General features: G+C 27.0%; 2 protein-coding genes and 1 non-coding gene across 3 annotated transcripts; all 3 read left to right on the top strand.

Moving 5' to 3' along the window:
* Positions 1-3,469: 3,469 nt before the first annotated feature.
* Positions 3,470-6,644, top strand: LOC101504504 (lipid phosphate phosphatase 2-like). The gene is made up of 8 exons (XM_004500384.3): positions 3,470-3,592; positions 4,213-4,419; positions 4,663-4,750; positions 4,870-4,979; positions 5,204-5,297; positions 5,416-5,604; positions 5,746-5,794; positions 6,455-6,644. Exons 2-8 carry the CDS (start codon positions 4,228-4,230, stop codon positions 6,495-6,497), a joined length of 765 nt encoding a protein of 254 aa, XP_004500441.2. The 5' UTR covers positions 3,470-3,592; positions 4,213-4,227; the 3' UTR covers positions 6,498-6,644.
* A 2,249-nt stretch (positions 6,645-8,893) lies between these two features.
* On the top strand, positions 8,894-13,633 carry LOC101513496 (gamma-interferon-responsive lysosomal thiol protein). Its single transcript, XM_027334966.2, has 5 exons — positions 8,894-9,417; positions 9,525-9,590; positions 10,681-10,821; positions 12,495-12,587; positions 13,240-13,633. Exons 1-5 carry the CDS (start codon positions 9,166-9,168, stop codon positions 13,456-13,458), a joined length of 771 nt encoding a protein of 256 aa, XP_027190767.1. The 5' UTR covers positions 8,894-9,165; the 3' UTR covers positions 13,459-13,633.
* A 1,454-nt stretch (positions 13,634-15,087) lies between these two features.
* On the top strand, positions 15,088-15,169 carry TRNAS-CGA (transfer RNA serine (anticodon CGA)). The gene has a single exon. It is a non-coding gene; the product is annotated as a tRNA-Ser (tRNA).
* Positions 15,170-23,028: the final 7,859 nt, after the last annotated feature.

The following is a 23,028-nucleotide window of genomic DNA, read 5'->3' as shown; positions in this document are numbered from 1 at the left end:
AGCTCTTGTACCTTCATTCAAGTACATCTACAGCCTATAAATAGAAGGCCATTATCCCGATTCTAAGTAAGAAATTCAAGTGCTTCGAAATCCATAATCAATCACATACATACTTGAAATTCTACAAAAAACAGAGGCAATCTTACTCACTGATTTCTGCGAAACAGTTGTTGGTTTTTACTTATCAAATAGCTTGTGCAATTGTCATTAGATCCTTTGTAAAGAATCAATTCTCAAACAAGAGTTGAGAAATTTCAGATTCTGTCAAAACAATCAAATTGTAAAAACTCAAACTATAAGAGTTTCTTTATAGTTTGTTTTAAGATTACTTCCTATCAAGGTTAGATAGGTGCTGGTATTGCTTTCTGGGCAGAAAACATTAGAGGTTGAAATAGATCAAGTTTGATCTAAGACTAGGTGTTGTAAGTTCAAGAAAGCTCTTTTACACTTAGTGGAAAATCTCACAGTGTGAGGAGTGGACGTAACCCATATTGGGTGAACCATGATAAAATCCTTGTGTGGTATTCTCTATCTTATCTCTCTATTTATCATTCTGAATTAATTAAACCATAAACTGATTTTCTGTTTTTAACTAATCAAGGAACGTTCTCCGTTTTACTACTATAACCAAGAACGTTCTCCGTTTTCTGTTTTCACAACCAAGATCAATCTTGAGTTATTTTCTTAAGTTTTAACAGGAATTTTTAAAAGGTATATTTATAATTCAAACCCCCCTTTCTTGTAAATCGACATTGTTACTTCATAGGTTTCATCATATTACTTAGCAGGTTCAAAGGCGTCTGAGGGGTTGGAAGCAACAACTTTTGAGCTTGGCAAGAAGACTTACTTTGAGTCATTCTGTATTGAGTTCAATCTCTTACTTTCATATGCAATATGCAAAAATCCTTACAACTATTGTAATGAGTTGGAAAAGTTACAATGAGCCTTTATCTGAGGATACACTGAGATAACTCATAAGGCTCACTTGATCAGTTGGAAGATTTGTTGTATGCATAAGGAAAATGGTGGTCTAGGCATCAAATGAACTTAGTTAATAAATGATGTTTTTCTTTGAAAAATACTTTGGAATTTATTGACTAATTCTAATGACTTATGGTGTCAGATTCTCTTGAATAAGTACGAAAAAAATCAAAAATTGGTTGAGAACATGATTTGCAAGTCGAATGATTCTCCGTTATGGAGATCTCTAGCGAAAATTTGGGACAAATTTCAACTGAATATTATTTGGAAACTTGGGGATGGAAGGAAGATCATTTTTTGGCTTGATTATTGGATCCCAACGGAGCAACCTCTTTTCTTCAATTTGTTGCAAACTAACTTAATTTTAGATACTACTGTAACCATTAAAGATGTAAACATGGAAGAGAAGTGGAACCTTGATATGCTTCAAAATTGGTTACCGCTATGGTTAACCACATTATTGTTATTCCTCCTCCTCTTCCCGAATATGGTGAAGACAAGTCGAATATGGTGAAGACAAGTTGGGTTGCGGTGATAATAAACTTAATGAGTTTTCTGTAAGCAATGGTTATAAATACCTTTCTCCAACTCAAACTGTTATTACTATTGACACCAACTGGAAAATTATTTGGAAAAGGAAATGCCCCCATCAGATCCAAACTTTCATTTGGCTTATGTCACATGAGATACTTTTAGCAAACCATACACGACACAAATGGAACCCAACAATATCTGTTGAGTGCAACTGGTGTACGGACACTGAAGAATCTATGATCCATGTGCTGAGGGATTGCCCATATGCGATACATGTATGGATTATACTTGTTCCTACTAACAAAATTACTAATTTTTACTCTTTTTTGTGTATGGATTGGATATCTTACAATCTTAGAGAGTATATTGCAGAGTATCAGAGAGCTCAGCAACAATCCATCTTTATGATAGTGTGTTGGTACCTGTGGAAATGGAGGAACAAACCAATTTTTGAAGAAGGCTTTCAATGGCCTAATAACCCAATTGAAACAATCATGCATCTTGTGAAAGAGATCGAGAATGGAAATCATGTGAAGAGAAATGTACATCTATTGAGACCAGATCTTGCATGTCAGTTGGAGCCAACCAGATAGCAATTGTATCAAACTCAATTGTGATGGTACTTACAAGAGTTCTACATCTATTGCTGGATGTGGAGGTCTTTTTCCGAGATTCTTCTAGAAATTGGATTAGGGGGTATGCTTGGAAAATTGGTATGTGTAATGCCTTCACTGCTGATATGTGAGCAGTGTTGCATGAGTTGGAGTTAGCTTGACAAGAGAAGATTACAAACCTAGTGGTCGAGAGTGACTCTAATGTCTTGATAGATATGCTATCTCAAGAGCAAGTGAATGACCGTAATTTTCCAACCTTAGTTCATAGAATCAGAAAGATGACTCGACGAAATTGACATGTCAAATTCAATCATACACAGCGTAAAGGGAATTGTTGTGCATATTGACTAGTCAATTATAGTCTTACATTAAAAACATTGAGCTTTTCGTTCTCCCAACTATTTCGTCAAGTGAATTGAAGATCATCTTAGTTAATGATAATTATGGGGTCTCCTTCCCTAAGATTATTAGAGTTGTTAGTTAATTGTTTTTGTTCTTTTTTCTCTTGGCCTAGCCCTCTTTTGTACAAAAAAAAAAAAACATTGAAATCAACATAATAATAATAATAATAATTTTTTTAAATTGTGCACAACTTAAATGAGACAATTAAAATGAGACAAATGGATTACCATATTAGAAACAATATTTATGATTTAGTGAATTACCTTGATACTTAATGTTTATATTGTACTACAATAAATTGAAAAAAGTCTTTAATTAAAAATGAGGTGAATGAAAAATGATTTATATTTAAGTAAAGTTATATTAAAATAAGTTAAACAATACATTCACAGCTAAAAATTAATTATAAATGCAAAATCTTTAAATTATAATTTCAAATTAGAATCAATTTAAAAAAAAAAGAATTATATTTGAAAATATTTAAATATTTTTAAAATTAGTTTTACCAACTCAAAAAGTAGAATAAAATATACACAACAGTAAAACTATTTGAAACACTCTCTACGAAGAGGGACTTAAATTTAATAAATAATAATGCTTTTAATAAATAATAATGCTCATAATTACTTATTTGCAATAATAGTTAAATACTTGTAATTATAATTTTAAATTTGTCCTCATATGTATATTCGACGAGTCAAGGAAATCAAAAGAGTTTTAAAACAGAAGTTTCATATACAAATTTAGAAAACTAATATAACCATTGTAAAAAACTATAATTTCAATATTTCATGTTTGATTTATTTATTTATTTTGATAAGAAATATATTTCACGTGGAAATTATATATAAATTTTAATTAAATTTAATTAGTAATAAACAAGTCATTCTAATTTTAGATCTCAAGATGCAGTTATTCCTCAAATCGTTCACGAGACTCTTTCATTCATTATTTGAAGATTATGTCATAGCTTTCCATTGGACACCGGGCGTGCGGTTTGCAAAACGCACACCCCCTGTCTTTCTGATAAAACTGTTTAAAGCTTAATTTTTCTCTTCAAGGTCTGGATCTCTTAATTAATCTATCTATAACAATTTCCACCATTCACTTTTATTATTTTAAACTGTTTTCTACGATCATATATATACATGAGTAGTTAATATTTCATGAATCACAATGCCTTCACAATATTTATTTTGAGGAATGTGTCTTCTAATGTCTGACTCGTGTAAGTGTCTGATACAAACACGACAAAGACACATTAATTATATTCAATTAATTCATTTTCTCAAATTATTACTGATGTGAACGTAAATGTTGTGCTGTCCATATACAAAAGTGGATCAACAAAAATTTGATGTATCAAATATACGTCAACTTTTGTATACATGGGCATTAATAAGTGTTGATGCTGTATAAATTTTTATAGCATTTTATGAGAAAGTTTGTGAAATTTGAAATTATATTGTAGACTCCATTTTCTTCTTTCCTCTGCTTTTTTATTTCAATTATACCTTAAGATTGTGTTTAGTTCAATTATCAAGCTACCAATGAATTAACACATTTTTATTTATTTATTTTTGAAATAACACAATTTATTTGATACTTCAATGGTACTTTATCCTAGTAATAAATAAATTTGAGTGCTGAAATATTAAGCAAAACATTTTTATTTTGGTAGCCAAAGTTGGAAAAGATGGCTATACAGTCACCAGGAGCCAAGTTGGCACTAAGTCATATCCATGATTGGTTGATTTTACTAATTCTTGCTGTTATGGATGGAGTTTTGAATAAGATAGAACCTTTTCATCGTTATGTTGGGAAAGACATGATGCAAGATTCTATGTATCCATTTAAAAAAGACACTATACCTATGTGGGGTGTCCCGGTAAGTACCTATTCTTATCCCAATAATTGATTTATAGTTTTAAATTGCGGTTGCAATCACACTTGTAGTGTGAGTGCAGTAAATTTTTATACTGCAGTAAAACGAGACCTAAGTTGTTGCATAGATTTTTAAAACTTGTATATTGCAGCTACAATGTTTGTTGCGTACCGCATTTTAAATCAATAATGTTGCCCCTTTATTTTAAGAAAACAAACTTTACCTCAATGTTGTTTCTTGAAACAGATCTACTCCATTTTCATCCCTATTCTCATCTTTATTGCTTTTTACTTTATCCGAAGGGATATCTATGATTTACACCATGCAACATTGGGTACTTTCTTATGCTCTCTTGGTCTGATATTGTTTTTTTATGAAATTTATTTATTACCATGTTGTTTAGTTTTGACACCTTGTTTCACATTGGAATGAATTATTTGGTTTGGTACTTAGGTATCTTGTTTGCTAGCTTAATAACTGCAGTTATCACTGATTGCATTAAAGATGCTGTTGGCAGACCAAGACCAAACTTTTTCCAGAGGTGTTTCCCTGACAAAATACCGGTGCGTGTCGAGCAAATCACCAATTTAGTCATTGATATTATAAGCATATGACAATCTAGTATATGAAATTAACGAAATTTTAAAATGAGTTTAAAAAATCTCAATTGTATATATTGGTTTTTTTTATTGAACCTTTAAATTTTTTTGCCTTTGGCTTTTTATGTGTGAAGTATGAGTGTGTGACATATTTTCTTCCTTCATTGCCCTGATATTGGTTAATGCAGGTGTTTGATAAAGAAACTGGTGATGTTCTTTGTACTGGGATTAAGTCAGTTATAAGGGAAGGATACAAAAGTTTTCCTAGTGGCCATACATCATGTAAGTAATAGAATAACAATATAAAGATTGTATCATCCTTAGTGCAGGATTGTTTTGTAATGAAATATAATTTGTTATTTAATTTGGTGGTGATTAATTAATGTTTAACCAAATGCAGTGTCATTTGCTGGTCTTGGATTCCTTTCATGGTATTTATCAGGGAAAGTAAGAGTGTTTGATCGTAGGGGCCACATTGGTAAACTTTGTATAGTCTTACTTCCTTTACTTATTGCTTCCCTTGTTGGAGTTACTCGAGTAGATGATTATTGGCATCATTGGACTGATGTCTTTACTGGAGGTCTTATAGGTAAGTGCTGGCTAGTTACATTTTTTATATTAAATCATAGATAGATTCCTAATTCAGTGCATTAATGCATAATTGGATATTTATGTTTCTTCCCTATAATAATGTTTGTTATGCTAACTCCTTTTGATGTGTTGCTCTCAGGACTTACTGTGTCTACAATCTGCTATTTGCTACTCTTTCCGATATTATTGTAAACAAGAACCAATGAAAATTTAATTAGTGGTGAAAATTTGTGCAAGGTAGTATATATCCCAAGTGGTGTCGTTTAGATTGTTTAATTGATCTTCATAAATATCTTATTTCCTATGTTTTTCTAGTTCAACCAAAGCACTATTTATGTGCACAGGGATATCTATTGGTGCTTAAACAGATGAATTGTTTTTATGGTTTGGCTTTTTTATTTATTTAAAAAACTATTATATTAATTAGCTTTGAAAAAAAATTTAAATAAAAAGAATCAGTTTTGCAAAACAGTACTTTTACAAAACACAATGTAGCTTATGAAATCAAATTTCTGTTGCAAGATATTTAGTTTTGTAGTAAGGGTTGAGACATCTAAAAAAATTAAATTATATTTTTTTAATTTCTTTTATATAAAAAAATGATCAAATAATTCAGATTTCATGTTGTAAATGTGTGACACATTTATTGATCTTAGTCGTCCATCTTAAATTAACAGTGAAATTTTATTCTTTGTCAATGAAACTTAAATTAGAGATGATTTAGTAAATATGTAATGTGATGGATCTTAAATCAATAGCTAATAATTAAAATGTGGAAATACATAATTTTATAAATGCAAGAAATCTAGTTCGAAGCCTTACTTTAATTATTTTGTGCAAATGTGTAGGTTGGGCGCCTCATGCATCTTTTTACGTAATGGAAGAGGGTGAAAATTCCCAAAGAGATAGTCAAACTCCACCATTAGTAAGGCTACAAGACTTCTCCTTGGAGTTGGATCAAATGGAAACTGGAAGACGACAATATATGTGAATAGTGATTTTCTTCATTATTTAATAAATAGCAAGAAAGTTTTTTCATCCTTTTTGCTTCTGAGGTTTAAAAATGAAAAATAAAACACTATTTTAATAACTTATTAAAATATTAAAAAGGTCTCTCTCTTGAGGTGAATATTCTCAATCTTACTTCATTCACAACTTATTTAAAACATATTCATCGATCAAATCTTTTTTTTTTTACTGAAAATTCATCATCAAATCAAATCATATAATATTAAAACATGTATTAAAATAATTTTAAAAGTATTGGTCAATATTAAAACTTCATAAAATTTTGGACACTTGATGTATTTAATGATAATATAATTTAGCGATTGCAGTAGTTAAATTTACATTTCGGTGGAAGTTATTAAATTAATGACAAAAGTTATATGATTTACATTTTTCTTTATAATCAATACAACGAAATATGTATTTATAGAATAAAGTCTTGAAGTACACTTAGGATATGTTTGGTAAAATTATTATATAGTTTATAATTGATAGTTGATATTTGTTAAATTAATTGAGTGTTTGATAAAATTAACGGTTCAATTAATTTAAAAGTATAAAATGACATAATACAATATTTTTAGTTATAAATAAATTTTATTAATTAATATTTAAAATACCAAAAAGTAGTATTTTAAAATTTATCAATCTAATATATATTTTATTTATTTATCTATTTTATTCATTTTAAAATAAAATAAATAAATGATTATTTACTTTAAAATATCATTTATTTTTATATTTAAATTATTTATAGATAATTTTAAATTATAATAAATAAATTATTTATTAATCAAATATATATTTTTTATTTAGTTAGTTTATTTGTTTTAAATTTTAATAATTAAATTATTTAATTTAAATTATTATTTATTAAAATTATTTTAAATTTTAAATTATATAAATTATTATAAATAAATTATAAAGAGTAAAAAACATATTTTAATTACAATACTAAAGATAAAGTCAAAAGAAACAATGATAAATAATAAATTACTTGAATTAGTTTATAAAAAAAAAAGTGCTATAAAATATAAATTTATAAATGACTCTTACCAAACAAAATTTATAGTTTATAAACTATAAATTCATTTTTTAGCTTTGCCAAACACATTTGTCTCTTATAGTTTAGTGTTATTTCCTTCAAATTTCTTTTGTTGGAACTCCAAAACTAATCCAACCTATACGGAAGTCTACTATAAATTTTAATATGAGATTTTTTAAAACTCATAATATTACTTAACAAAATTATTAAATCAATTATCAAAATTTATTTTTTTAGACATTTTAGAAACAAACCAAATTATTTATAACTATTTATTGATAATTTATATATTTTGTTTAAATTCTCAATCTTACGAAGAATACTATTACAAATTATAAAACTTTTACAGAAATGTTAATAGTCAATAGATATCTAGTGTATTTTACACACACACACACTATTTTAAATAATTGAAATATTTGATCTTTTCATACATATATTAATAAAGATATATAAAAATATATACATTTTTACTAAATTAATTAATTTAATTAATTATTAATATATTATTAATATTATAAATATATAATAAAAATATTATACTGAAAATGATACAAATAATATTAATTAAAAATATAATAAAAAATATTAAAGATTAAAAGTCTCAATTAAATCATCATGGAAAGGAGATAGTGTTATATTGAATATACCCGTCAATTTGGACCAGATTCATTGACATATGAAAAGTTTCAATGACACTCAGATAGCCGGGAAAAAAAAATATTTTAAATATCAGATTGATTACATTAATATCATAATATTACATTTCACTTTACATTTAGTAAAAAATTCATCAATTATTGTAGAAAAAGATACTAACTATTAATATTTTTTTACTAAATAAAGATTTTTTTTTGATTAAATAAGAAAGATATTCATTCAAATTAATAAATAATAAAATATACATTTAAAATCGTTAACAAAATAATCTTAATAAATTTACAATATTTATATTAATAACACAACATAATAATTTAACATAAAACAACATATTTAATATGACAAAATTTGAATATTCAAATTACTTATATCTCCTTAACGTTATTAATATCAAAATTATTGATTAAAATATATAATAAAAACACCCGGTGAATTTAAATCAAATATTCACCAAGCCTCCACGTTGACAACGACAAACAACAACAAAAATTAGTAAAAACTATACTCATAAGGTTGTATTTAACGTGTACTCGATGTGTATCATTAAAGAAAACCTATACTCACAAAAAAAAAAAAAAAACTGCAGTAACATTTATCACCTGTTCTTGTGGCTGTATCTTGTGTGGTTCACAGACAAGCTAAAAGAAGAAGAAATCTCGTCCCAGTGACGGTGACGATTACTGTCACAGTTTAGCGTTGTGTGGTTCACAGACAAGCTAAAAGAAGAAGAAATCTCGTCCCAGTGACGGTGACGATTACTGTCACAGTTTAGCGTTGGGTCCCACCTCGCATGCAAAATATAGTTACTTGTTCTACTCGAATTCTAATTTACTTTGAGATTCAGTCATGGTTTCTTCAAACACACTCTCTCTTTCTCTGATCTTATTCCTCTCTTTCTCTTCCTTCTTCTCTCCCTCTCAATCTCACAACAAGGTTTCCTTAGAGTTGTATTATGAAAGTTTGTGCCCTTACTGCTCCAATTTCATAGTCAATTACCTCCCTAAAATCTTCGAACAAGACCTTATCTCTATCGTTGACCTTAAACTCGTTCCTTGGGGTAATGCTAAACTTAGAGGTAACTCCACCTTTGATTGCCAGGTACACTCTTTACTTCAATTTTCTAGTATATATCTCATTTAATTATTTAACTAATTACTTAATTAATTAATTAATTTGGGTTTGATGATGGATGATGATAATTGCAGCACGGTCCAAACGAGTGTTTGCTGAACACTGTTGAAGCATGTGCTATTGATATTTGGCCTCAACTGGTAAGAATTGTTTTGCCTCTTTAGTAATTAGTTCTATAGCACCCACACCTCTTATCTTGTCCGTGATTACATTCAATTACTTGATTTTCTCAAATCATTACGGTGTCTTCTTGTCAGTGTTATGTTTGTTGTTTGAGTTAGTATTGTGCTTCATAGCTAATAAGAGAGATAGAGGAAACAATGAAATTAAATAACTATAATTATGAATGTTTATGTTTTTTTTTATATGTATTGTTTTCTCAATTATTTCAAAGGAATTTTCTTTAATTGGGACGAGGACTACTATGATAATTAGTACTCTCTCTCTCCCATAATAATTGATCCATTTCCAAAAAATATCATCATGAAATAATTGACCCTTTCAATTTTCAATGCATTTTTTTACCCTTTAATTAATACTGTTTGCATTAGAGTATCATCCACTATGTAGACCCTTACCCAACCCTGTACCTAGGGGAAAAGTACCACTATCTATTCATTCCCACTATCAATTGAACTCGGCTGTTACAAAGACTCAATTATTTTAGGACCGAGGGAGTATAATATAAACATTACATAATAGAAAAACTACAATAGTCACTCTGATAGCAAATAAATACAAACACAAGATAAATATATGCACAAGAAAACAACAATTGATTACAGAGATTGGTTAATTGTGTCTATGTCTTCAACAACAGAGTGGGCTGTTGTAGTTTTCTATTATACAATGCTTAGAGTTATAGAGTACATAACTTTGTTTAAATACTACGATCCAATTTACAGTTTGGTAATTCATAATTTCCATGGTTATTATAGACTTATATATAGTACAGGTCATTGTGCCTTCAAGGTTAGTTCAATATTGAAAATGACTTTAAAATTATGCTCTGTCCCTTTATGTGCCTTTTTTCTCTTGCACGCAAACTAATGGGCAGTTATATGGTCCTATTTGTTAACATTACTTTATTTTTTAAAGTGCTTTTTCTAGTTATTTTAGTGCTGCTTAGTTTTCCTAATCTGATCTTTCTTTTGATTCATTATATCATTGCTTTACATGTATTTCACTGTTATGAGTATTTTATTTATATGATTCTCACATGTTTTGCAGAGCAAGCATTTTCCTTTCATCTATTGCGTTGAGGATCTAGTGTATGAGGGTAAGCGCGATGAGTGGGAATCTTGTTATGAGAAACTGGGTCTGGATTCAACACTTATCGATGATTGTTATCGTAGTGAGCATGGAAAAGAGGTTAGTTCTTTTCACTAATTTAGTTTGTGTTTTTTAAATACCATAGTATGTACATCTCCATTTTCTGTCATTCAGAAATGTATTTGGGAGTTGTAAATTATTTTGAATAACTTCTCTTGTATAATTGTTTTGTTTAAACCTTGAAGTTTTACTTACACTGATAAATGAAACTAACTTATGGAACTTGAGATCTAGAATGTTTGAATAATCATATGGACGCAGAATTGGTGGAGCCTTCTAGATTCTATATTTATACTAATCCCACCAAGAATAATATATAATTAAATCCCATTTATGTCAACTAGCTGGTACTTGTTCTATCATGTGAAACTTGGATTGAAGTAACCCTAGCAACACACTCTCTTTAAGTTTAAACATGCTCTTTATGATTGAGTGAAATCCTGTAGGTCTCACCTAATAGGGAGCAGACTTGACATTGAATTTTCAGACAATGATAAAAAGTGTTGAAAATATTGTGCCAGAGAGTGTGTTGCATACACTCCTCACTTAGATAGTAGGTTTGGTGCTATTGACAATGCTTTTGGTGTTATGAATCCAAGAATTGGATTCCAAAGAAATAACACTTTTGATTAACAAAAATGAAATAACAAGAGAGAATACTCTCCTTCAATGGTATAAAACCACTCGACTATTTTTGCCAAAGATTCTTTCAAAAGGGGTGGAAGCCTCTGTTTGAAGACTTGAAATACATTAGGATAGAGATTAGGTTCATGGTAACTAACTAATAACAGAAACACAAAAACAGTTACACCTATACAACTACTAACAACCTAGAAACACAACTACTAACAAACTCCTAATTATCCCTACTTATATATCCAACATTTGATCTGGCATTTTTTCTGTGCTTGTTTTTCTTCAAGTCAACAAAATAAAAATAACTAATGAAAAGTAATTTTAACTTATTCCAACAATTACCTCAAGAAATTGGTCCTAGTTTTGACTTTTACAGAACACTGCAGCAGTGTAATATGATAATCGGAGTTACGTTGTATTCATAGATGACTTGTGGCTTCTTTGCTGTAACCACTAACAAAAGATATAATAGAACTGCCAATTTTTTATAGCTTCTGAACAGTCATATTTCTTCATGATAATTTGGCAAAATCCTTTTTCAATATATTCTCTACCCCTAACTTGCAAAATGTTATCCAGGCAGTAACAAAGTTATGATAGATGGGCTGAATCTATATATCATTGTTGAAATTTTTCAGGAATATTTTCCATCTTAAGCAAAATTGTGATAGTTAATATTGTGTTAGTGACAATGCTTTTATCTAGAGTAATGATGTCCTTGTCTACTGCTAATCTGGCATATCTAATGAAGTAGCATTTAAACCAATTCTAAAACCTTCTATAGGAGAACAGAGAACTTCCTCTGGTTTTGATTTTCTCCTGGTGATAAGTGCTTCTTTGCTACAACGACTACAAAAAGATATATTATACATTTTCCAATTTATTGCTTCTTAACATGTGTCTTTCTTCATGATAATCTTGTAAAGTTCTTTTTCAGTATTTTTCCATATTTGCAGAATGTTAACACTCTATCTTGATGGTAAATAAAGATATGACAGCTGAACTTTTGAGTCTATATAACATTGTTTGGCTGAATTTTCTCTCTCTCACAAGTATCTATTACCATCTTGATGCAGTTGGATCTAAAGTATGCAGATGAAACTAATGCTCTACAGCCTCCCCACACATACGTTCCATGGGTAGTTGTGGATGGAGAACCACTCTACGAGGTTAGCCTTGCAATTCGATATCTGGCTGAGCATATGCCTTATTTGAGAGCTTGAAATTTTTGCAATGCTATGCCTCTCATAAATAATATATGATGATTAAAATTGCAGTCTACATATGTATAGTGTATCTTATATAATGAATTATCCACATGATTTAGTTTAAATGGTTAATGAGCTTTAGATAGAGTCGAATAGATTGGGAGTATCTGAATTCAAACCAAGAACGGATCTATTCATATGCCTATGGGGGCTGATGCCCCCCTAACATTTCAATCTTGTTCAAGTATTTATACTAGTAACTAAGTAATGTACTCATATATTGATACTTGCATGTAATTTTTTTTTTGTTCATTGATGATCTTCTTTTCAAAAGATGCAATGTCTCATGGAATGAACCAATTGGTGTGGGTGAAGATCCTATAATTTTTCTACTACACCTATCTAGCAAATTTGGCAAACTATACATTACAACTAAATACAATTTTTAAGACAAATCAGACATTTGGTCAAAAAAAATAAAAAGGCAAAACAGACATATTCACATATCACTTTAAAATATTATATCCAAATTTTACTATATTATGACATTTTGTTTGTATTTTATACATTATATGCTTTAATAGAATTTAATTGGTATACATTGTTGCTGCAGGATTATGAAAACTTCGTAAGCTATATCTGTAAGGCTTATCAAGGACCTGATGCACCCCAAAGTTGCACCCAAGCATCATATCTTAGTACTGTTCTAGAAGTTGAAGCAAAGGCCAAGCATTCATTTTGCGTTACGGAAAGAGTGATGCCAACATGGGGAAAAATAAGGTCAACCATTGCCTCTTGGATGAGCCAGATGAACTTTCTAGGTGCATTTTAAATGTGTCAATGCTGTGTGACTTGAAATCCGTTTGTTCCTGTTACCTTGTAATAATCCCTCGAAAACTGCAAATAGAACTTGTCATGAATTATTAGTACACTCTCAGCTAAACACTGTTGTGTATAATGTATTTACGTTACATGATGTTTGAAAGTTCAATTCTATATTTTGGCTATTTCCTAGTATCAGTTTTGAGAATCTCCTCACCCTGGAAATTAAAGGGTGTAAGCTTTAAATGGGAAATATTATGTAAAATACAAAAGAAAGGGTTGGTTAAAACCAAGAACATTGATTTGTTTCATAAGAAGAAACAAAAATTTAGATACCTAAGCCATTGAGAAATTTCAGGTGCCGTTGCTTGATTAGAAAGAAAGTGCAAAAGGTTAGAAAATCATTTCTCCGGGGAATCAAATGGACAGATGCATCCTTAGGGATACACTATCAAAGTAATCTGAGAGCAATCGATTAGTACCCAAGTTAAAGAACGTTATACCCTTACCCCCAATTTTACCTAGTACACAATATTTTAAGAAGTCAAATTTATTCTTAATTTTTTTTACTATTTTATCAACTACGAAACAACTCAAATTTTCTGAAAATTATCAGAAAATTTAAGTTTTTTGGTACATAAACTTAAAAGGTGTCTATCTAATTTTTTTTATTTAAATTTTTCAGTACATAAAGTTAAAAAGTTAAAAGAGTTGTATATCAATAAATTCTTCTGTATCGAAAAACTAATAATTTTTTTTTATACACATCATTTTTAAAAATGAATTAAATAAATAACAAAGGAACATAAAAATTAAAAAATAAAAACTAAAAGAACTTTCGGAAAACTTCTGGTTTCAAGTTTTTCAGTAACTATCAAAAAAGTTAAAAAAGAGTATTCTGGTAATGAGTTATATTCTGAAAATATTAAAAAAGTTTTTTACTAGTTTTAAAAATTATGAGAATACATTTTTTGGAGTGTAAATTCTGTATAAAAAACTTGAAGAAAAAAAATTCTGAAAAAAAAAGAAAAAGTTGATACTCAATTAGTACCAAAAAACTGAAATGATAAAAAAAAATAAAAAATAATAAATTTTAATATTTATACAAAGACAAATATGTCAAATTATAACTCCTATAACATAGCTTAAGTCAACTTTTAAAATATTATATTCTAATTCGTTATATCAATAATAAACTTAAAAGTGATTAATTTGATATTATTCAAAAACAAAAAATAAAGATTTTAAATAATCGAACAATGTGTCTTTAAAAGAAAATAAATGTTCTCAGAAGAAAGTTCATTTATGATAAAAAGGCCACTAAAATATTTAAATCTATTGTAATATATTTATTATTTAATTTAATTATATATTATTAGCTCTATCATAAAATATAAGTCAATTTAGAATTTAACATAGTTAACTTTGTACAGGAAAGAAAATTAAAAAAAAAAATAAAAATAGAGTAATACTAACCTATAAAATAATGAAATGATTTTTTTGCTAGAATGACATGGAGTATTTGGTTTATCATTCACATTTAAATTTCGAGATAAAATACTTTAATTATTGAGTCTGTTGCCGCGGAAAGATACACTATATTTAAGTAATAACAGTACGAGTTTACATACATCAATACGTCGATATGTCCGAGTGGTTAAGGAGACAGACTCGAAATCTGTTGGGCTATGCCTGCGCAGGTTCGAATCCTGCTGTCGACGATTTTTACTTATTTCCTTTTTGGGTTTCAGATGATTTCAATTTTTCAACCTAACATCATCCTCTTAACTCCACATATTTTTTAAGTTTTCCTAAATATGGCCATTGTAAGTCAACAAGATTTACAGAATCTAAATTATTATTTTGTAATTTTAGTCATGGAAAAGTTATGTTTTGTAATTAAAATTTTACGAAATATTTTATTTTTTGAGTAATGTTCAAAGTCACGGTAGCTTATATCACAACTAAATCACGATTAATTTTGATTGTTTACTTTACATAAAATCCACCATTTTATTTTGCGAATTTCGAGAGTAAAATAATTTTTAAAATTTGCTTCAAAACTAGAATGTGTGTTTCGTGAAATTTTGTGAATAAAGTATTTGTGATATATGACATCACTCATTTTTTTTTAATAAAAAACAAATAAACATTCCTTAAAAATAAAAAATTCAAGTTATATGATATTTTGTAAAAAAAATTATAGAAAAAAATAACGTTCCATAATAAGAGTCTCTATCGTGGCATTTATTTTATTATTTTTCAGTCAATTCAGCACATTGTTTAACATGCAGCCAATTAGTATCAATATCATATGATATCTGATTAGTGATTACTAACAACATTTATGTTTTATATACACCGTTTTTGACAAAAAATAATGAATATAAAAGTAATGAGAACGCTATTTGATTCTAATTTTTTTTTCTTCCAATAATCAATGAGATATCATTGATAAGGCCAACATTCAGCAAAATTGAGCTAGGAGTCGGAAAATACTACAAATGGGGACAAACTAGATTTTATAAAAATTATTTTTTGATATTAACTATAAAAGTTTTTCAACAAAATTATATTTAATTTTTTTTAGAATTATATAACTAAATATAATATGTAGAGACAAAATCTCAAATTAATATTTTGATGATGATCAAACAAAGTTAATTAATCTTGTAATTATTATTCTAAAAGTGTGTCGCTATTTAACAATATGTTATTGAGTATATTAATTAAAGATAGATATTAAAACATAACAAATACAAAATCATTTTTGAAGAAGCAAGATCATTATGAGAAAGCAAAATCATTTTGGACACTAAAAACAGAAGTCTAGAAAAACGAATATTGTTTTGATTTTTCATAGCTTTCAAGTCAAGAAAATTCTGGTTTGCGAAAGCAAAAAACTTTCCTTAAACAAGATTGTTCTGGTTTGCAAAAGTACCAGATTTGTGTACACAAGATCAATTCTGACAGATTCAATCCAAAAATATTATCAAATGCAAAATAAATCATCAAGAACAAATAGCAAGATTAATCTTCAGTTTAAAGGCTAAAGTAACAAGTACAACCAAGACAGAAATGACAAGACTGCATCTTTGAGCAGCTTGCGTAAAAAACAGGAAAAAGAAAACATGACATCCAACAATTGTCATAAAGCTCTCAGTCTAGCACTTACTCAACAACACAAACGAAGATCGTTCTTATTTTAAAGCAAGAACATTCTCGTTAGATTACTACACATGTTTATTAAAATTTCTTCAATTGATGAATAGGATACCACCTGGATATCATGGATATTTGCAGTTAAGAGACTTGGAATTTTGACATAATTTCCACCCACATCCCTCAAGATATCAAGATGAAAATGGTAAGTGTATTTACTAATGATGACTCGAATGATACCTTTATTTGAGAGTCTTATGTATCAAGTACTTGATAGCGTTTCAACAAGTGTATTGAATCATTGCAAGTAATAATAAAACGGTAATACTGAGTGCCGAACTCAAGGATTGCGTTTTACTATTGAGTTGTATTTAATTACTAAAATTGAACAAAAAGTTTCTGAATTATTGAAATAATATTTGAAATTAACAACAGTAATAAAATTGATCCTTTATAATAAGAAAAATGTCAGAGATGAGTTTCACTTCAAATCCAACATTGGCTTCTAATTTGATCCTAGTTACTGAATTCCTTTATTGAATTATTACCGAAGTCTCTTTATTATTCTTGCTCTAATGTCTTAGTAACAAAACCTTTAATTCCAAAGTAACCCCTAATTTCTTAGTGGATTTAAGACTAAAATTAAGTCTTACCGTACAGAAAATCTCTTGTTAAATTATTGTCTTTACAACTAATTTAATTGGTTTCATGATCGGCATATATCCCTAGACTACAAATTCATGAATTTCTCATCTCAAACATTCGTAAAGTCCACTTTGTTTCAAAATACGAATCATAGAACATTTTAATGTTGATCAAGCAATAAAAAACATTAAGCACAGAGATGAGAAAAATAATTCAATAAACTGATTCATATAACTAGAAATCAAATCAGAAAAATAAGAGTTTCATCTTGTTATATTCATCCCTAACAAACAAAGTTTAGTTATTCACGGTAGAGATAGAAAAGATAGAGATTAGAGAACAATTACAAGAAAGATTCATGAACGATTCTTGATCAAACTGCTCAAATAGTGTTAGAAACGGCCGTCTTTGAGAAGTTAATATTATGTTTAGATTATTATGTTTGAGATGTTACCTATCAAATGTACACGAGTTACTCATTATGTTTCTTGTTATAGATGTGGCACAAATAATCAAAATATCTTACATAGTCTTATAGATTGTCTCAAAGGCATGCATGTTTGGAATACTTTTGATTTTTCATTTCACATTGATTTTTATAAGGATGATATGCATAATTGGATGAAAAGAAATGTGGTTGGCAATCACGGTCATTATTTTTCTTACTTATTGTTGGATGATATGAAAATCTCTTAACGAAGAATTCTTCACTCATAATATAATTATTCTATATGGAATATTCTTAACCACATTATCTTTTTTTTCACCCCACCGAGAAGGCTTTTGGTGGTTCTAATAAGACTTTTAACTTCTAGACTTGTTTCTTGGCACCCTCCCCAAAGAATGTGATAAAGGAAAACATTGACGGTAGCTCCATTGGTAATTCAAAGCGATCTGACTTTGGTGGTCTTTTGGAGGTTGGATCACAAATCTTGCAGGAAGTTGTGGTTTCACTTCTAATATCAATGTTGGGTTTTGTGTCATTTTTCACTCTCTTGATATTGCTTGGAGTCATGGTTTCATAAATGTGATCTGTGAGTTTGATTACCAAACGACCTTAAGATTTATTAAAGATTGAGTGTTGCCTAGTACTCATTCTTATGCGTCACTGGGGGATTATATTTGATCTTTGATTTTTAAGGAATGACAATTTATCCTTGTGCACACTTTACGTAAAGAAAATGCTAGTGTCGATTGGTTTGCTAAATTAAGAATATTAATTGTTCATGATATGAGAGTATCTTCTGTCTGTTTCTTTCCTTTAATTAATATTTGTTTAACGGAATCTATAAAAATTCATTTACCAAGAGTTTAATTTTATTTCGTTTGTTTGTCCTTATTTCTCATTATTTCTCATTGATAAAATAATAATAAATAATTAATCCCTATAAGTGACTTAGCCAATCATTACCAATCCTCCCAAAGTATTTCATTAGTTTAAATAATAGTACTCCCCTCCAAGTTTTGAGTCCTAGGCTATTACAAATGGAACCATATCTTGTATGCAGAAAACTCTTAAGTATATATACACGAGTCACCTATATCATGAACTTTTGACTTATAGAAACATAACTCATAATCTATGCCGAGAATGAATCCGTGATAACATTGTTATGTTGCCTTGCAAAATAGTTTGTATCGCACCTTCCATATTAACAGGATCATATAGTCGTTGTCAGACATCTTTGTTATTGAATTTATAATGCTAGTTTGACCAAGATAGCAATCTTTGTGAGGGGATCTCGTGCTTTAAGATTTTACACATCCACTTTGAGAATGATTGATAGCAACAAATGCAAGGACATATTTTTTATTACAAGAGTGTAGGTGTACTAAGAGATTTCTATGACTTTTAATACATTTAAACTCTATCGAACAAATATTTAAATTATATCTCACAACAATTTAACATAAAAGTAGAAGAGAAAAAAAATTAAATATAAACTAATAATATTCTTCCTTTACAATTTCAAGTAATGTGAGATTTTTTAAAATATTTAATTTCGACTAAACCAAATAATATTAACGGTAATTCTATTTGAGACAACTTGATCGCTAAATGTGAATATATCACTTAGCAACTTGAGTTCATAATATTATGGAGTTTAATCCCCTCCACTATACCACATTAATAATATAGTTTTTTACTCACAGTTAATATTCCAATTATTAGCTACATCCATCCAATCCAACTAGATTTTCCCATCCCATTCACCTCACTTTTGATGCCGTAAAAACAGAGATACTAAATATTTAGAATTTGGATTATCCCAATACTAATCTCCGTACAAAATTAATATACATAATATAAATTTTTAATTTATTAAAAAATTAAACTTAAAAGAAATAAAGAAGATTAATAAATTAAAAGAAATTAAGATCTTGAGAATTCAAACTCGGATATTTAACCGTAACTTTAGAATTTATGAACATTAATGCTCAGTATCAAAATCTAAATTTGAGGAGGAGGAGGAACGTGATGAATAGACTGAGTGTCACTAAATAAATCTAGAGGGTGGATATCTCTGTCGGTGACTCAAACAACAGTTTGTCAAAGTGGATTGGACCCACTTGTAGACAGAAGTTAGCACATCGTTTATTACAATGTCATCAATCAAACTACATTGAAAATCAATTTTAGTTTTTAAGAATAATCTTAAGATTTTGAAAAAGTTAGAAGTAATTTAACTTAATTAATTTTAGTTTTCTTAACATTTTGATTGGTTGATAAAGGAAATATAGATGAAAAAAATAAAAAATAAATAAAATGAAATTATGATAGAAAAAATTGGTGGAGATATATTGATTTAAAGAGTAAAACACTTCTTTGATATATCTTCTTAATATCTCTTTGTTGAGATTAGATTTCATCAATTTATTTGTTCAACGTTTTTCATAACTTAGCAATCATATATATATATTAAAAAAATTACAAAAATTGGATATGTGTAGCTATAAGATTCTATCATCAATATTTTACTTCTATTTTCAAAATTATACCGTACGTTGAATTGAATTTATTTGATAAAGTATAAAATACTGTTAAAATTTTATACAAACTTACAAATTTGACATACTCTATTCAATAAAAACTATTAATTTGATGATTGAATTGATAAAATTTAATATTAACAAATAAATATTAAGATTAGTAATACAAACAAAAGTTACTTCTATAATAAATAAAAAATTTAAAAATAAAAATAAACAAACTAAATATATAAAATAAATTATGTAACAAACAAAAAATATTTCAATTTAATAAACTATAAATATTATATTTTAATTCTCTTTATAGTATCTAATTTTTGTTAAATTTATTTATATTTAATTTTTTTTTATTAAGGACATTTATGTTATATTATAAATATCATATTTCTTTGAGATTTGAAATAAGTCAATATCACATGTTGTAATCCAATGAATTAAGTTTGAAAGAAGTCTATATCATACTCTCTTCGATTTTAAATATATATAAAAAAATCAAGAAAATTTGATCTATTTAGTTCAAACTTTTAGTTAAATAAATTATTTTTCTTTTATTCTACTTTAGTTTATGTTAGAGATTAGAGTAATATATTGTTAATTGTAATGTCATATTATGCTTTTAAAAAATATATATATTTTAAAACTAATCTCTAAATTTTAAAATATCAAAATCACTTTTTTTTTAATAGTTTGCTATAAACTAACCCTTAAAATATTTTGATGGAATGAAAATTAAAAAAACGACAAATAATAATGGTTTTATTAGTCTCCATTTAATGGAAAAACGGCTATAAATGTTATTGAGCTAATTAACCGTTTCGGATGATTTTTAGGTTTTTATTTTTAATTTAATTAAAATGTGTTAATTTTTTATATATACATAAACAAAATGTATTAATAAAAAATGTTGGTTCTTATTGAATTTAAATGTAAAACATATAAACTAAATTCCTCCTAAAAAAAAAAGTATATTTATCAAATGACATAAATGTCTTTAAATAAAAATTTATAAATGATTTATAAAAATTATTTTATATGTTTATTCTCTTTATTTTTCTTTTTATTTTTTATATATTTTTATTGATTGTAATGAAATATTTAGTTATATTCGTTTAATTATATATCATTTTTAAGACATTTATGTCATAACATAAAGACACATTCTTTATAATAATTTATTTTTATTTTCTTTTATACCAAACAACTATATATAATATTCAACTTATTTTCTTATCATTTTTTCTTTTTTTCATTTTCTTTTTTTCCCTCCATCTTTACTTCATCACTCAAACAAAGTACAAAAAATTTATGATTTAAATTGTTTCGGTTTAATTTTATTAAAAGTTATCTTTATGTTTCTCATGGATTAAACCAACTGTCCCAATTTTTATTAAAGTCTAAAATTGGTCTTTACTCATCAAACTATAATTAATACTCAGTTTTAAAATGAAGGTCTCTTTAAAGTTTGTACATAAATATTATCAAATGTATCAAATATAAAAAAGAAAATAGTCATTTATTTAAATTATTTTTATTAACTATAGTATATTTTATTATTATTATTATTATTATTATTATTATTATTATTATAATAAATATAAAAGTAAAATTACTTTAGAAGAAGTATAAATAATAATAATTAAATGATGTAATAAAATGATATAATTAAATACAAATAAATTTATATTAAAAGTTAAAAATAATATTTATTTTAAAATAAATTTATTTTTCTAAAACGAAATTCATTGGGATATAAAGAAGGGATATATAAAAAAAGAATAATAGACATATATAAAAAATGGGACAAATATTTTTTTACTGATAATTACAAAAATACGGGACATATATTTATCATCGATAAATATAAAAAAAATAAAAAAATACATGACTAATATAAGTTATTGACACATACAAAATTGTTAGACATATATTTGTCGATGATAAATATTAAAAAAATACAAGATAAATATTTATCGCTAATAAACATAAAAAAATATCGTATAACTATTTGTCTTTGATACCTAAAAAAATACAAGACACATATATTTTTTACCAAAAAAATATTTAAAAAATGAGAAAAATATATATATAATTGACGAATATAAAAAATACGGGGCAAATATTGATCATATATATTTTTATATATAAAAACATGAGATAAATATTTATCACTAATAATTATTAAAAAAAATTATGGAACATTGATACATAAAAAATACATGACAACTATTTGTCATTAATAAATATAAAAAAAAAACAAATATTTATCAATAATAAACATAAAAAAACATCGGACAAATTTTTTGATTGATACATAATAAAATAAGATAAATATATTTTCACTAATGATTTTTTAAAAATTCAAGAGATAAATATTTATTAGTAATAAGTATAAAAAAATGTGAAAAATATTTATAATCGATAAATATAAAAAATATGTGCTAAATATTTACAATTGTTGCATACAAATACCACGGGACAAATATTTGTGACAAAAGTATACATATATATAAAAAGCACATGACAAATATTTATCACTGATAAATATAAAATCTTTGACAAATATATATTATTGATATATAAAAAAAATATGTGGTGTATATTTAACAACGGTAAATATAAAAAAATAAAAAATAAAAACTAGACAAATATTTACCACTAATAAGTTAAGATAAAACAACAAGGAACAAATATTTGTCATTGATACGTACAAAAATATGTGTCATATATTTGTCATTGATAAATAAAAAAACAAAAAATTTACTAGCAAACACTTATCATTTAT

Source organism: Cicer arietinum, chromosome 5 (genome assembly GCF_000331145.2).
Source record: "Cicer arietinum cultivar CDC Frontier isolate Library 1 chromosome 5, Cicar.CDCFrontier_v2.0, whole genome shotgun sequence".
Taxonomy (NCBI): Eukaryota; Viridiplantae; Streptophyta; class Magnoliopsida; order Fabales; family Fabaceae; genus Cicer; species Cicer arietinum.
This window is presented reverse-complemented; position numbering and strand designations above follow the sequence as displayed.

Excerpts from the sequence above, each read along its gene's own strand:
- LOC101504504 (XM_004500384.3), top strand. The coding sequence starts at position 4,228 with ATGGCTATACAGTCACCAGGAGCCAAGTTGGCACTAAGTCATATCCAT. Across the intron at positions 5,605-5,745 it reads CTTTACTGGAGGTCTTATAG|GACTTACTGTGTCTACAATC; the intron begins GTAAGTGCTGGC and ends TGTTGCTCTCAG. Across the intron at positions 5,795-6,454 it reads CTACTCTTTCCGATATTATT|GTTGGGCGCCTCATGCATCT; the intron begins GTAAACAAGAAC and ends GCAAATGTGTAG.
- LOC101513496 (XM_027334966.2), top strand. The coding sequence starts at position 9,166 with ATGGTTTCTTCAAACACACTCTCTCTTTCTCTGATCTTATTCCTCTCT. Across the intron at positions 9,418-9,524 it reads ACTCCACCTTTGATTGCCAG|CACGGTCCAAACGAGTGTTT; the intron begins GTACACTCTTTA and ends TGATAATTGCAG. Across the intron at positions 9,591-10,680 it reads TTGATATTTGGCCTCAACTG|AGCAAGCATTTTCCTTTCAT; the intron begins GTAAGAATTGTT and ends CATGTTTTGCAG.